Source organism: Streptopelia decaocto, assembly GCF_964273445.1.
Source record: "Streptopelia decaocto genome assembly, chromosome: 1".
Classification (NCBI taxonomy): domain Eukaryota; kingdom Metazoa; phylum Chordata; class Aves; order Columbiformes; family Columbidae; genus Streptopelia; species Streptopelia decaocto.
In genome coordinates this window covers 84,515,111-84,531,747 of record NC_138663.1, presented here as the reverse complement: position 1 = coordinate 84,531,747, position 16,637 = coordinate 84,515,111, and the positions used below count along the sequence as shown (strand labels likewise).

The 16,637-nt window shown below is 40.0% G+C and overlaps 1 protein-coding gene across 2 annotated transcripts in view; it reads right to left on the bottom strand.

Annotated features, from left to right (window-relative positions):
* Positions 1 to 16,637, bottom strand: part of LOC309442760 (ephrin type-B receptor 5) — a 67,062-nt gene that overhangs the window by 33,194 nt on the left and 17,231 nt on the right. For both annotated transcript variants that reach the window (XM_082058934.1, XM_082058935.1), the window contains exons 3-4: positions 3,246 to 3,310; positions 463 to 1,159 (exon numbers count right to left, since the gene is read on the bottom strand). In XM_082058934.1, coding sequence (XP_081915060.1) covers positions 463 to 1,159; positions 3,246 to 3,310 — 762 coding nt within the window. The remainder of the gene's footprint in view (positions 1 to 462; positions 1,160 to 3,245; positions 3,311 to 16,637) is intronic.

The following is a 16,637-nucleotide window of genomic DNA, read 5'->3' as shown; positions in this document are numbered from 1 at the left end:
GTTGCTGCCTTTTCCCCTTTCTTTTTTTTATGACTAGTTCCAACAGCACCAGCAAAAGGGCCAAAACAAGTTAGGATGGTAGAGTGTATTAGCTCCGAGCTCAGCTTTGCTCCATGTGGCGTCTCTCCTTTAATGCTCTTGCCCCTTGGGAAAGTAGTGGAACTATGTTAGAGCTGGCTAGTTACAAGTCCTGATAATTTTGTATATGTAGCACAACAGGCTGTCTGTGGTGGCAGCTTGAACTAAGGCCTGAGTGTGGTTTCCAACGATGTTCTCAGCACCAAGAAGTAGTCACTCCAGCTGCAGTCTGGGGCACTAAAAGTATCAGAAAAGGCTGCAATCAGCGTTCTCTGTGAAAAATTATTTAATATCCTAGCTCTGTGAACTTTTGGCAAATGTCAAATACTACTAACACCAACAAAGAAGTGTCTGCCTAAGAGGTGGGGAAAAAAGGTCTCTCACCTTGGCAGACTCGTTCATCATCAATAGGCTGGTAACCAGCCTTGCAGACGCATCGTCCAATGGCCACCATCCACTCCCCTTCTCCATTACAGTGCAGCCGAACACCTGAAGATCCAGTCGTGCTTGCCTCTTCAGCGTTTGGTACACATATCCCTGGTGACTCCACCAACGAGGTTCTCTCCCCTCCAGCAAAAGTTTCAGGGAAGGAGGCAAATCCTTTCACAACAGCTGGGCACTTGTAGAAAAAGACTTGAACTGCCACCAGGGACATGCAGGCTCCTGAGTCCTGGAAGGCCAGGTAGAAGCCATGCTTGGTTAGTGGCCCAAAGCTACGTACTTTAACATTCATCTTCACCACCTTCCCAGTGCTGTCCACCTGGGAAAAGCTTTCATCAGCCGCAATAGTGTCCACTTTGGTCCAGGGGCCCTCACGCCACTCTGGCAATTCCTGAGAGGCTAAGTCAGCCTCCGACTGGTGGTAGTAGAGTGTGAAAGTCTCCTTGCAAGAAGAAGCTACAATGCGCATGCTGGCACAGTCTCTCACTGAGAAACGGAGGCGGACATGGACTCGGTGGGCTCCACGTCGCTCTATGAAGTGAGTGCGCAACCAGTTATTCTGACCTGGTTCAGCCACGTTACAGACATCAAAGGTTCGGATCAGACGTTTCTTGTCATCCAGTACACTTACCTCATCCCACTACAATGGATATACGGGAGAAAAAAGGAAGAAGAAATAGTTAAAAAAAAAAAATGGATTCAGTCTTCAACTGCACCAAAAATATAGGACAGGCCTTCTTCTTCTCCTCCCTTCTCCTTGTCAAGAATTGAACCTGCTGATGGCACATGCAGCATAGGGCTCTAGACATGACAAATATGACCCTGTAAAGAAGAGCTGTTGAAGCCTGCAACTAAGAACTGTTGTGACAGAAAATGTAATTCATGCAAATCTGTCACATGGTATTGAGAATCTTAAAATCAGAGAGTCACACTTTCTTCCCTCCTGTTTCCCCCTCTCTTATCTCCAGAGACAAGATGCACAACACAAACAAATGAGGCAGAGAAACAAGACCCTGTTCTTTGGATAAAACATTAAAGCAGAAGTCCCTCCTATCTAACTTCACCACAGTTGGACTTGTGCTCTGTCATCGCCAATGCACACAAGCCAAATCAGGATGGCCACTATGAGGGCAAGTCCAGGATCTGATTTGTGCCAGCAGGAACACACAAGGGAGGGACAGGGAGAGGTTGAAGCAGGCTACTGCATGAAGCTGTAAGAGAAACCCCTCCTTACCCTCTCAACTAGCTTTACAGAATAGGTACAAGGCCCTGGGTATGAGAGATGAAAGGCATAATGAAATAGAAGAGGAGGAACCAGTGCAAGCACTCTTGCCAAGGTCAGATCAACTAACTCCTCTCAACAAGACCTGCATTAAGACCAGTGCCAAGAAGAAAAAGCAGCAAGTTATGGTCATCGGTGATTCCATTCTGTGCAAAACGGAAGCACCCGTTTGCAGACTTGACCCTCTTTTCAGGGTAGTTTGATGCCTCCCTGTGGCTCTGATGAGTGATGTCACCAGACAGCTTTCAGACTATTATCCACTTTAGCCCTTTCAGGTGGGTACTGATGATGTTGCAACAAAAAGTCTAAGGTTGATCAAAAGAGATGTCAGGGCCCTGGGAAGAATGCTAAAAAATTCAGGAGCACAGGTAGTGTTTTCCTCAATCTTCCCAGTAATGGGGAAAGACTTTGGAAGAAACAGGTGATCCCAAGACATCAATACCTGGCTTCAGGACTGATGCCTCCACCAAAACGTTGGTTTTATAACCATGGAAGAGTCTTCAACGCACAAGGTATGCTGGGGCCTGATAGGATCCACCTGTCCCAGTGAGGGAATTGCATCTTTGCTCATAAGCTGGCAGGACTAATTGAGAGAGTTTAAATCTAGAATTGATGGGGGAAGGGGATACCAACAGGAGAGCTGAAGGTAAGCCAAAGGTTGGCATGACATCACCTGAGGGTGGCAATGCTAGTGGGAACACTTATGCTGCTCCTGAGAGCATGGAGGGCTCAGAAGCATATCTGAAATGCTTGTACACCAAGGTATACAGCATGAAAAACAGAAAGGATGAACTGGAAGCATTGGTCAGTTCCCAGAGCCGTGATATTGCTGGTATTAGTGAGACTTGGTGAAATGAGTCACACAATTGGAGTGCCGGGATGGAGGGCTACAGGCTGTTAGGGAGTGAGAAGAGACCTGTTCAGAATAGACATCAGAATTGACATCAGGAAACATTACTTTACTGAGAGGGAGGTCAAACACTCAAACAGGCTTCCTGGATCAGTCGATACTCCATGCATGTCAGTGTGTAAGAGACATTTGGACAATGCCCTTAATAATACACTTTAACTTTGGGTGAGCCCTGAAGTGGTCAGGCAGTTGGACTAGATGATCGTTGTAGGTGCCTTCCAACTGAAATTATTCTACTTCTATTCTGTTCTAGTCTAGTCTAGTCTAGTCTAGTCTAGTCTAGTCTAGTCTGTGTGAAGGGATGGCTGGAGACCTAATGAGTGGAAGGTAGAAAAGCATAAGGAGGTGGCAATAGTATCCCACACAGTATCCTTCTCTTTAACATTCTGGCTTTGCATGACATACCATGTTCAAATTGTTACATGTACAAAATGCATTTTAAAAGTCTCATTGGTTACAGTTTCCCTTTCTTCATCAGTTGCATGCATGTCTTCCCAGCAGAGGCGCAATCAAGAGGACAAGAGAAATGCTTACCCCATTAGAAGGGTGGGTGGTCCAGCCAATCTCTGATGTTTCTCCAGTTGTATCCAGAAGTATTTCTGGTTTTATATATATATACATATATATATATATATTAAAAAAAAAAAAAAAAAAAAAAGTCAGGCTAAAATCTTATCTGTCCTTCACAAGACTGCCTCCCGAAAAAAACAAAACAAAACAAAAACAAAACCAAAAACAAACAAAACCAAACAAACAAAAATCCCCACACGAATGAACAAACAAAAAAACCTGCAAAAACAAAAACAACCAAACAAACAAACAAAAGAAACCCACAAAACAACACAAAAACAAACACAGGAAACCAAACCACAAAATATATCCTGTAAAGGGCTTACAAACAGAATATAAATTCATGTTTTGAGATTAAATATGACAGGCTACGTTCATGCTAACAAATTAAGCAGGGCCAAGACAGGAGCAGAGGCACTGGGCACATAATCAAGCTAAGTCATGATTAGCAAGTTGCTTGGCAATATTCTGGACAGACAAAAAACTTTCCCAGTCAAACTGTAAACACACTGACAATGTGGAGCAGAGTTGTCATAATGAGCAGTACAGATAAGGCCATTCTCTTTTAGAAAGGAAAGGGTGGGACAGACAGATAAGTTATATAAATGCATGCCAGTCTCCTGAGGATCATGGTTGACCATTTTGTTTATAGGTGTAAATGTGGACACAAGGCCAAGATATTTTTGTTTCCAGCTCTGGAACCAATTTTCTGTGGGAGCTGAGGATGATGACCCAGTTGGATCCTGCAATGGATTCACTTTGTTCTGGAGTTGGGCATTAGGCTGCAAGCCTGTGTACAAGTCTCAGTTTTATCAGATTGGTATTAAGTAGTCTCTTGCAACATACTGCTCATGAGTAGTGTACATGCAGAACTTCACAGACCTAACTTATCCCAACAACTATCTGCATTTCCTTTGTTATTAAATCTACCACTGGAGGCAGGTACCAGGCTTGACTGCTCTTAGAGATGTTATTCTCTGCTCGGGTACAAAGCACAAGCTATACGCATAGTATTCTCCAGAAGTGAACGTCAAGATCTGAGACTACCCTGGAAGTTACTAGCATGCAAGCATGTGCACTTTTCTGTTCACATTTAATTTATAGTAAGGACATAGGGGAAGACAACAACTCCATCAAATAGGTATTTACATGTGTTGATACATACTATACAAATTAACTTCTTTTTCTTAAATTCTGGAAGGTCAATCTCTTGTTTGTTTATTGTCATTTTCATTTTTCTATCTTGTTGCTTTGTTTATGTGCTTCGTCGACCAAGATAGAGTTATCTTTCCACAGAAAGCTGAGGGTACAACACAGCCAGGACAGCCGATCCAAAACTAGCTAAAGGGGTATTCAATACTATATAAGGTAATGGTCCATCTAAAACTGGGGGCTGGCTGTAAGGGGGCGAGGCACTAAGTCTCACTGTTGAGGAGTGTGGTAGGCCAGGATGTTATTTGGGAGATCACAATTCGGTGCTGCTGTTTCAACCAGGAGCTGCTGTCCCAGACAGGGGGCAGGTTTCGGCATGAGCTGAACTGTTGTCAAAGGAACAGTTACTTGGAAAACAAGCCACACATCCGTGTTGCCACATAGTGAGAGATTGTGTTGTGAATCCCTAGCTTTCTATGTTCTTTCATTATTGTTATTGCTATTGGGTTTTTTTGTTCGTTTGTGGTTTTGAGGTTTTTTTGTTTAGTTTAGTTTCCCTTTTCACTGTTCCATTAAACTGTTCTTATCCCAACTCATGAATTTTGACTTTTGTTTCCTGATTCTCCTCCCCATCCCACCAGATGTGGGAAAGGGGTGAGCAAGCAGCACATGGTTCTAGTTGCTGGCTGGTGATAGGGGACTGGGGTTAAACCACAACCATTTAAGGAAAACCCCCAAAAACCCAAACAGAAAAACCCAAAACCCAATGCAGTGCTGATTTTGCTGCCCCTATTAGTGCTCCTGAGGATTCACTCCACATTTATCAGCAGAAAGACTAGACTCATCCGAAAGCAACCAGGATCAAGTGTTCAAGTTTATCAAGACCTCAGGTTTCTTCAGTGTCCCTGAAATTATGTCTCCTATACTCCTACAGGAGATCGTATATTAATATTTCTTAGATCTTCCTGAGGAGCCAATGCAGTTTCTTGCTTTAAAAGCTGTGCAAAATACCTGGGCTGACTTGCCAGTACTGGTTACAGCCAAAGCACAACCCCACTAAAATTACCTAACAGACCTTAGAAATGCTGAGCAGCTCAGTACTTGAGGATAGCTCAGCTTAAAGGGCTCCACTGAGCAGCAAGACATCTAAGAAAGGCCTATGCCTCCTTGAGGCATAGTCTTCCCCTAGGCTGTCCTAGGCAGCAGAGGGACTTGGCATTCTCCCATGCACATTATTGTCTCAATTGCACAGTCTTGCACAGGGGTTATAATCACAGCATCATTTTGGTTGGAAGAGACCCTCAGAATCATCAAGTCAAACAGTTAACCTATCTCTGGCACTAAACCATGTCCCTAAGAAACTCATCTATGCGTCTTCTAACCGCCTCCAGGTGACTCCATCATTTCCCTGGGCAGCCTGTTCCAATGCCTGACAACCCTTTCCATGAAAAAATTTTCCTAATATCCAATCTGAACCTCCCCTGGCACCACTTGACGCCATTTCCTCTTGTCCTATCACTCCTTTCAGGTAGCTGTAGAGAGTGATAGTTGTAGAGAGCCTCCTTTCTCCAGGCTACACAGCCCCAGTTCCCTCAGCTGCTCCTCATAAGACTTGTTCTCTAGACTCTTCAACAGCTTTGTTGTCCTTCTCTGAATTCTCTCCATTATCTCAATGTCTTTCTTGTAGTGAGTTTTCTTTTTCTTTTTTAGAGAGTGCAGGGTTGCACTCTGTTATGTCAGTACTCTGCCATTGGGTTCCCAAACCTGGTTTTGATATGCTGGAATAATTAACAAGGTCATTTTCCAACAAAGAACTTATTTTCTAATCAGGTCTGAGTCTCCAGTTTACTAATGTATTAATATAATGCAACTACCGCATGGAAAATCTATGTGAAAATAGAATAAAGGTAATTAGGGCATGGGAAGGCAGATGGAAAGTGAGAAAGGAAAGGAGAAGAGACAAAATAGAAAAGACTTGCTCAGCAGCCTGGGCTCTTCCATGACTATCAGGAAGCATATTCTCTATACAGCTTTTCACCAGTGAGCAAGGTAATCTTTATCAAGCACATGAACATTTCACAGGTTGGTAAATTCAGCTGAACAGATCATTGCTATCTGCACTGAAGAAAAGCAGAATACTAGTCTGGCCCAGCACACTGAGGACATGGAATGCTACCTCAGTACCAACAAAGTGGCTTATACCTGTACACTGGTATGTAGCCATTCAAGCACATTAATATTTCATAGGCAGCCTGAAGCAAACAGAACTGTCCTTCTCACAGTGAATATTTTATATCAGGAAGCATTAGAAAAATAAGAAAAGTACACAAGAATTTTTTGTGCATAAATCTCATTTGATGAACTATGGTCAGAAGTCCCTCACTATTTTTTTTCCAACCTGGAAGAAAAATGGCTTACAGTCTTTCTATCTGGCTCAAAATCAAGGGTCTTCTAAGATCAGATTGCACCCAGACCCAGGACAGTCAATGATACTGCTAGAGACAACACTTACTGAGGTAACCTCAGAGTATCAACAGAACAATATTCCACTCTGGGTTAAAAATTAGGAATAATCAAGGTATCGGAGCAATGTGGAGTCTTTTAAACACATAAAATGATGACATTTCTTCTTTGACTTCTGTTTCAATATTACATATTTGAAGAATGATATTCCAACTTCTCATTAAGATTCTTATTAAGATTTTAGTTCAAGGAAAAGTAGCTGATCAGAGATTGTAATAGATTTCTCTCCCCTAAACTAAACAAACAAATAAACAAACAAAAAATCACACACACAAACCACCAAAATAGAACATAAAAAACAAACAACAAACCCAAACTAAACTGCACACTCATTTCAGTGTCCTCTGTCCTTGAAAGGGTCAAAAAATTTGCAAAGACTTATGCTACTACCAGTTTATATTTACACCACAAATCAATCTCTTGGCCTGCACTATACTATAATGTCAACATGAAGACCAACTGTTACAGGCAAAACGTCCCCTTGATGCAAAAGGATGACTATTCACCCAAGGATGATTGACCTTTGGACAACCTTCATGAAGGCAAAGATCACCTAACAGCTTTCTGGACTGAAGAACACTTGTCCTCAGTGTATTCATAATGGAGTGGTGCAAGAGGGAATTATAGAACACAAGTCTAGGTAATTTATAGCCACTGAAGAGAAAGTTGATCCTGACAAGACAGTGAAAGAATCCCTTCACCTGTGGGATTAGAACCTGGTGCTAGGAATCACCAGACCATAGAAACACAGAATGAAACAAGATGGAAGGGAGGTATAGAAGTCATCTTTATCAACAGTCCTCTCAAGGCCAGGCTAAATTACAGTAGGTTGCTCAAGGTCTTGTCCAGTTGAATTCTGAATATATCCAAATGTACACATATATTGGTAAGATAGGGCAAATAGGGTATAAGGTAATATTCAGTTTACTTCGGTCTGCAGCTAAATGCCACAAGCAGCAAAGCTCTCTGACCTAAGAGACTTTTGGAAAACAACTGAAATATTACCGGGCTGATTCTGCCTTGTATGATCATGCCTTGAACATGAAGAAGACAGTGAATGCTCTCTAAGAGTGCTGGAAAGAGAAAGCATTCTCTAGTCTTGAGCAAAAATATCGTTAGGGGTTGCCAAATCCAGTAACCTCACATAAGCAAGGCTGCTGCAGCTCCATGTACCCAGGTCCAGCCAATAGCAAGGTTGAGTGTGTATTCCCAATAAGCACACACACAAACACATGTAGGCACTGCATATATACAAATCGCCAGCTACAAAGATCAACACAGACAGAAACACTCACCAGTCATGCAAACAGAAACAGCACCATCAACGGCCTCATCCTGCTCCCCTTTCAGGCTGCTCAGGATGAAGGTCAGTTAGTGGGAAATTTGTATGTATTTATATAAAATATGGATCCCTGCAAGAACTGTTCTTAAACATTCAGTCTCCAGTAGCTGACCTCTGGATCTGTGGTCTCCTCATTTGCTGGCACCTGTATATATAAGCACCAGAAGCTTGTAGTACATCCCTTCACACATACATACAGGCACACCATGGATCCTCTACTAACCAGTCTGAGGCATGAGTCTACCCAGTAGCTGGCCCTGGATTCTTGTTCTCTCAGGTCACTGGCACTTGGACGTGTGAGCCCCCAAGGTCTGCAGCCAGTTGCTGGAGAGTTGCCGCACTCCACAGAACCCCACTTACACATACGTGCACAGGCACACACACTATGGATCCCTCCAGTAACTGGCCTTAGACACTCAGCCAAACCAGGAGCTGGCTCTTGGATCATCTTGTCTGCAGTTGCACAGGGATACACAATATATTGACTAGTCTTTAAAAGAACTCTCAGAATTTATGGTCTCCCCAGTAGCTGGTCTGAACTTCATGATCCCCTCAGTAGATAGCTCCTCCAGCTGACTTGCTCACAGAGGCACACAAATACAAACAGGTATCTCATTCATCCCCTAGATTCTCTGATCTCCCACTGGCTTCCCAACCCACTTACTGGCTTGATATTGGCTAGAGATGACAGACTCATATAAGGTCGCTCGCTCCAGTTGCGGGCGTCACATATACACAGATCCTGTGACCAGCCCTGATCTCCCAGATGTCACCAAGCCATTTTGGTTGTACTCACACTCAGAGCAATGCATTGCTTTGAGTGTTCTAGGATAGCAATTAAGACCTCATAAATGAGTGGTAGCCTGCTTCCCTAAGCAATTAAATGAAGTGAGCAAAGGCTGGCCTGGATGTCTTTGAGCTGTGGCAGCTGTTGTACTTGAGGCTCGTAAATTCACTACGGGAAAGAAAATGATTGTATTAGTTCCCATACAGTCACACCAGTACCGGAACAAAAAGGTAATAATTGTTATCTCCCTCAAGATTCCTGAATACCAGGTGGTATTGGTGGAACAAGATGATGTGAATATTGTCACTATTAACATTGTCAATCCAGCCTCTTTCCTTAGTGGATCTGTTTCAGAGCCTGTGGCCCACGATTGCTTTGAAACAATGGAAGCTGTTTACTTTGGAAGACCGGATTTAAAGGAACAGCCACTGGAAGACAATGAAGACTCCCGGTTCACCGGTGGAAGTAGCTTTGTAAAGCAAGGAGTACACAAAGCTGGGTATGCCGTAACAACTACCCACAAGGTAATCGAACTTAAACCTTTGCCTCCCAGGACTTCTGGCCAGAAAGGTGCACTCACACAAGCTTTAGAGTTATACAAAGAGAAGATTAATATTTGGACTGATTCAAAGTATGCTTTTGGAGTGGTGCATGCCCATGAAGCCATTTGAAAAGAACAAAGTTTATTAACAGCACAAGGAAAACAGATTAAACGTGATCCTCCAATTGCTGGAAGCTGTGCTGTTACTAGAAAAGTTGCCACCATGCATTTCAAGGAGCATCAAAAGGGAAACACTGATCAGGAAATTGGAAATAAATTGGCAGACTATACTGCAAGACAAGCTGCTGAAAAGACAGAGACAGATATGAGAGTGATGTCTCTGATTCTGGATGGCTGTCTGCTTGAAACAACATCAGTAAACTATACCTTGCAGTATGTCTGGAAAACAATCTTAATAGTATAAATAGGGTACAAATAGGAACAATTATAAAAAGAAATGTACCAGGGCAACATTAGGAAATATATTTCTCCAAAGTCTACCTAGAAAAGGTGGGTATCAGTATTTGCTAGTATTAACAGATACCTTCTCAGGTTGGCAGAAGCATTGCCCTGTTGAACTAGTAAAGCCAGAAAAGTAACTAAAGCTTTGTTAAATAAAATCATACCCTGATTTGGAGTACCCACTGTGATGTCCTCTGATAGAGGTCCACATTTTGTTGCACAGGTAGTGCTGCAACTCAGTAAAGCATTAGAGATCGATTACTGGTTGCATACTCCCTACAAGCCTTAAGCAAGTGGGCAGGTAGAAAAAAAATGAATCATATAATCAAACAGCAGTTAAATAAAATTTGTCAAGAAACTAATTTGAAGTAGAATCAATCACTACCTTTAGTGCTGCTCAGAATTAGAGTAAAGGCTCGAGCCAAGGAAAACTTAAATCTTTTCTTTCAAGCCAAGACATTAAGTTTATGTCAAAGCTTTTTCAGGTCAACCTTTAGTGGAATGGACTGTTCCAGAGGTTGCTGATGGCCTTTACTGCAATCAAGATCAAAGAGCAACCTGCCTAGGTTCACTATTCAAGAGTGAAGAAAGCACCAGATAAGAAACAGATGTCAAAACCAGTAGGACCTAACACCTTACAGTTCTCTCAATGTTGGTCTTAGTGACTCTAAAAAGTATAACTGAAGTAACAAATGCTTTTACTCCAACTTGGCCTTTACACGAGTCTCTAGTGAAAACTATTATAGCCTGAACGGAACTAAAAGAAATGTCTGGACAGGTCGAATCTGAAACTGCAAAACATCACTTGTTAGCATTATTGGTGGTAATTATAGTCTTGACAAAGTTGAATTTTGTTACAAACTAAAGACCCTTATTGAAATATGAGCAATTGCAAATCTTTTTTTGAATAAAGTATTACATGAAGTTGCTAAAGATGATACACCTTGGAGTTTTGAAGAAATGTGGTATAAGCTTACTTCACAGCTACCCAATTTGACTTAGTTAAAGTAGTTGTTTATATTTGTGATTCTAATTAAATGCTCAATATGCTACAATATTGTTTTTGGTACTGCTATCAGGTAACAGATAACTATGCTGTACTGCAACACAAGATCATAATATTTTGTAGATCTATATTGCAGAAGAATTTTCAAGTATATTGAAAGGGGGGAAATGAAGAGAAACTGCTAAATTATTGTATACTGCGATTAAGTTATAAAAGATGTACCCATCATTTATCAATTGACATGATAAATGCTTTCTAACCACCTGCAAAATGAGAAGGTATTTTTCAAGTTTTAGATCCTTTTGCATGACAAGAAGGAGACAGAAGATTAAGTAATAAATTGTTTAGAAGCAGAGTGCTTAGCTTATATTTGACTAGTAATTAACAGATGTATTTCAAGTAAGAAACTAATTAATTATAACTAACTCCATACTAACCTTATGATTATGCAATTATTTCTTAGTATTAGATGTATTATATGTTACAAATTTCCAAAATCATAATGAATATGCAATAATTGTGTGAATATAAGCAATGCAAGAGCATCCAGTCATTGGAGCACTTATGGTGGAACATCCCCAGTGTTGCCCAGTGCTGATAAAATAAAGACTGCCCGCTTAACAGTGTAATTGACTTTGCTGTTGAATTTATTTCCTTGTTTCAAAGTGAATAATATATCAGTAGCTAGTGACACATGCAACTGTAACAACTATTTTACTTTTCAAGAATGAGTTGATGAAACAAGTAAAAAACAAAATAAAAGTAGCCAAAAAAATCCCACTTGTTCATAACTATTCAGGGCAGAGATTCCTGTTATTTTGTAACAAAAAAAAAGTCTTTTTTACAGTTCATCAATGACTTAACATGAAAAAACAAGCTACAGTTATAAAATATGCCTCCTAATACAAGAGAATATATACTAACCCAACCTCTATGTGATTAATTAGTTTTATTTTTGTCTTGGATAAATCTATATTGTGAAGTCATTCCTGCAATAAATGCTCCTGTATTACTTCTGTACTGATAAGCAATTAATAAAGAAGCTATTTGGAGCCAATGGGATATGTATTTAGCAAATTCCATGAAGTATAATATTTTTTGACTACTCGCTATGTCAGTGCAAAATGCTGACACTATCAGAACACTGAAGTTGTCATCCGCATAGAGGAATTCTCACACCTAAATCAGAAGTTATGTACCATCTGTGAAAGAGAGAAATGAAAGCCAAATGGTCTGGGATATGGAAATGCAGAGATATTTGCAAGGTAGCACAGCTTTTAAGCTTTATGAATGACTATTTTTAAGTGAGCTTGGGTCTTCCAAAGTTTCAATGAAGCACATACTGAATGTCTCAGATATCATATATTACAAGGGCGCTGTTACTTTGAAGTTTTAATTAGCTTTGAATATAAACAGTATTGATTGCAGCATGAATAGTTTCTACTGTCCTCCAAGCAGCAAGAGTCAGCCTGAAGCTTGTGAACAGTTTCAACACAGGGCCATGGTTCGTACCTGGGAATGGGGATGTCCTAGTACAGGGACTACAGAATAATCTAAGTTGGTGCAAAAGTAAACACGGGCTTGGAATGTAAACTTTAAATAATTGTAAATAGGCTCAAACACATCTTTATTTATCAAAATAATAACGATTACAATCAACACATTTTTTGCCAACGAGAAATAAGTTTATTCCTGTAGCATAAAAATCTGTGCTTCGGGATTCGACAAACTCTTGGAAAGCATTTTCTGCATCCTGCTGAATGTGGAAGCATTTTCCCTGCGAAAGCTTGTTGAGATGCTTGAAGAAGTGGCAGTCAGCTGATGAGAGGTCAGGTGAATATTGTGGATGAAGCAAAATTGCGTAGCCCAATTTGTTGAGCTTTTGAAGCACTGCCTGTGCAACGTGTGGTTGGACATTGTAATGGAGAATAATTGGGCCCTTTATGTTGACTAATGCCAGCAGCAGGAGCTCCAGTTTTCAGTGCATTTCATTGATTTGCTGAGTCTACTTCTCAGATGTTATGGTTTTGCTGGGATTCAGAAAGCTGGAGTGGATCAGACTGGCAGACCACCAAACAGTGATCATGAACTTTTTTTATTGCAAGTTTGGCTTTGGGAAGTGCTTTGGAGGTTCTTCTCGATCCAGCCCCTGAGCTGGTCATCGCTGGTTGTTGTATAAAATCCACTTTTCGTCACATGTCACAATCCAATCGAGATTTGGTTCATTGTTGTTGCATAGAATAAGAGAAGACAACACGTCAAATGATGATTTTTTTTAAATTTTCAGTCAGCTCATGAGGCACCCACTTATTGAGCTTTTTCACCTTTCCAATTTGCTTCAAATGCCGAAGGACCATAGAAGAGTCGACAATGAGCTCTTCAGCAACTTCTCACGCAGTTTTAAGAGGATCAGTTTTGATGATTGTTCTCAGTTGGTCATTGTCAACTTTGGATGGCCAGCCACCGCGCTCCTTATCTTCAAGACTCTTGTCTCCTTTGTGAAACTTCTTGAACCACCATTGTGCTGTACATTCATTAGCAGTTCCTGGGCCAAATGCATTGTTGATGTTGCGAGTTGTTTTTGCTGCTTTACAACCCATTTTAAACTCAAATAAGAAAGTCGCTCAGATTTGCTTTTTGTCTAACATCATTTCCATAGTCTAAAGTAAACATAAAATAAACTGTAAGTAGTAAGTCAGTAGTGAAAAAACACAGGGTGAGAAAAGTGCATTAAAAGGACATATAGCACAACCACAGTTATTTAAGAATGTATTCCAACATCAAATGGCCAATTTCAACAATGCAAAAACCACAATTACTTTTGCATCAACCTAATATTATGGGAGAGAGCAAATAAAGTGGAGCTGCTGAGATCGACCAATGGGATAACTCAGACACCCCTCCACTTACAAACAAGATGCATATCCAGCCCAGTCCCTTTCACCTTCCGGATGTCAACGAGAGATTCCTCTGCTCTGGGCTTTCCAGGCCTGTGGTAAAGATTCTGGAATGCAGGGAAGTATCAGGAAAGAACTGGGAAGAACATAACAGAAAATCTTTGCTAGGATTTTAATAACTCACAAATCACAAGCAACTGAAGTAAAGTTTGTTGGTTTGGGTTTGGTTTTGGGTTTGTTTTTTTTTTCCTGCAGTAAAATAACATTCTTTATATAAAATAGAACAAAAACCAATTGTATTTTTTACTCTGAACATTACTTTTGAGGAAAGTATAGCTTTCCTGCACTTCAAAATCCAGCCAATTTGAGCACTCAATACATTATTTACAACAACCTAAGATGACAGTTAATAGAAAAGATAGGGGAAAAATAAGAATGCCTGACCTCACAACCTTTTTCCTGCACATTCACTTTTTGCCAAGGAGACACTTAACACAAAAAGTTTCAACCAAAGCAGAAGAATTATCCTCTCTATATCTTGAACTTCCAGAAGATATTTAGAAAGGCTATCTGTCCAGCCATTCTGCAGGCTGGAGAGTTTGTTATAAAATAAATGCAGCCACTAACATAAAGAGCACATTGTTCCTTTAAAACTGCTTGCGTTTACAGTTGAAGTTTTACAGTTTTACTCAGTCAAATCAGAAACAATATTCCATGGAAAATTCAACTCTGTACCTTAGTAAGAGCTATTTCATTAGCAAGTTATCACTTGCTCTCAGATACTTCAACTGTAGCCCATCAGGCATTCTTAAATTCTGTGCTTCACTGACTTTCATAATCAGAGAGGTTAACTTAAAAAAACTGAAATGATAAACTGCATACAGTATTTACATATATATAGATACTCACAGAAATAAGATTTCTTTGTATTTCTTCACATATTTTTGAGAAAAAGGGAAAAAATATATTTTTCACCTAGTATGTAGCTCAAAAATAATGTTCCCCAAATTAAAACCTCAAAAACTCTTCAGAGCCGTAAGCATCAGGAAATGCAATCCAAATGAAAACTTTTGTGCAATCTTGTTTCATTTCATAAAGCTGAAATAATAAGTTTACAAATGTCTTCTGTTTCTAAAACAGTTTTCCCTCCTGCTTCCCATGAATGTTTTTTTTCTAGTCTAAAAGTAGTTTATGGAAAATTCTGGACAGACACGATCATTCTTAGTGAAATCAGTGTATCAAAATACTAGATCTGTATGACATAAGTTCAGCCTAACGATTCCTTTTTATGCATTAAAAACAACAACAACAAAAACATTTTCTATTGCGTACAAGAACTTCTTTACTTCTGAGTCATGAAGGAGTTTAAAGTCCCTCTAGGTCCTGTAAAAGAGTACTGCCTTTCTTCTATCATAATTCTGCATTAAAAGTATTTACTCTCTTCATAATGCACAGAAAGATGGTTTCAATACTTTGGCTACTTTTCTTCTAATCTCTACAGCTTCTCCTTCTTTCCTTAACCATCCACATTAAGATTTTATGAACATTGTTTTTCCACCATTAGAAAATTTCAAACCAGGCTTAGTTTGAGACAAATAGTGATTCACATCCATACTGTTTAAATCTAACCCAAAAGCCTGAGAAACACTTGGAAGAAAAATTACCTTGATCGATTTTTCCACTCAGTCAATCCTCTTCAGGTAGAGGCGAGACATATTTTAGACACCACCTAAAACTTCTAAGAAACCATACAAAAACTAGAAACCAAAATGGATATTCCCTATATTTTTCAACTTAAATCTGAAACCTGAATTTCGAGTTTCTACTATATATAATAATGAGTCAAAAAAATGGACACAGGCATTTATTTTTCTTATAGATAACTCTACAGTAAAGCAAAGCTTTCTATATAGTTATCTTTCATTCCCCTAATGCATAATTCTTCTTTGCCTTTTGACCACAACAATAATACATACCTCTGAGATTTAAATTAGCTTTGGAGTGCAATCCTACAACCATGTAGTACCATCACAATGCAAGGTGTTGACTCCCCTGACTCTGAATTGAGTGTTGAAATTCAGCTCATGGGCACCTTTACTGCTTCATCTGCATAGGCAGAATTTTACTGTCCTATTTTAATCCAGGCAATTCACCCATGTGATGTGTGAAGTTGTATCACAGTGTCCTCAAAATTATTTTATCTCTACAAACTTACAGGAGTGATCACTGAATTCCAAAAATGTTAGTTCCTACAGGCATCGCTGAGTTACTTCATATTTGCCGAGAATGGGCATTTTCTCTCGCTTTTCTGTCTCAGTTCCTCTACCAATTATACTAAGGAATAACATAGTACTTTGTAAAATCATTTTTCAGTCAGCAACTAACAGACTTGCAGTGATTTAAGAATTTGTATCTTGCATCATTTTTTTCCTGTCTGAACTCTCTCCCACTCCATTCCTCTTCTATCAAGAGAAGCGGTGATTTAACAAGCTTTCCTCTTCATTATTAAGAAGAAAAAGCAATGTTTTTTCTTCACAATCTTTGCCCTCTTCTTCTTAGATGTCAAGCTATTCTCCTTTCCTTCCCTCTAGGTCTTTGCTTCCATGTCTCCCTTTGATTCCCTCTCTCCCTCCTCTCCTTTTTCAG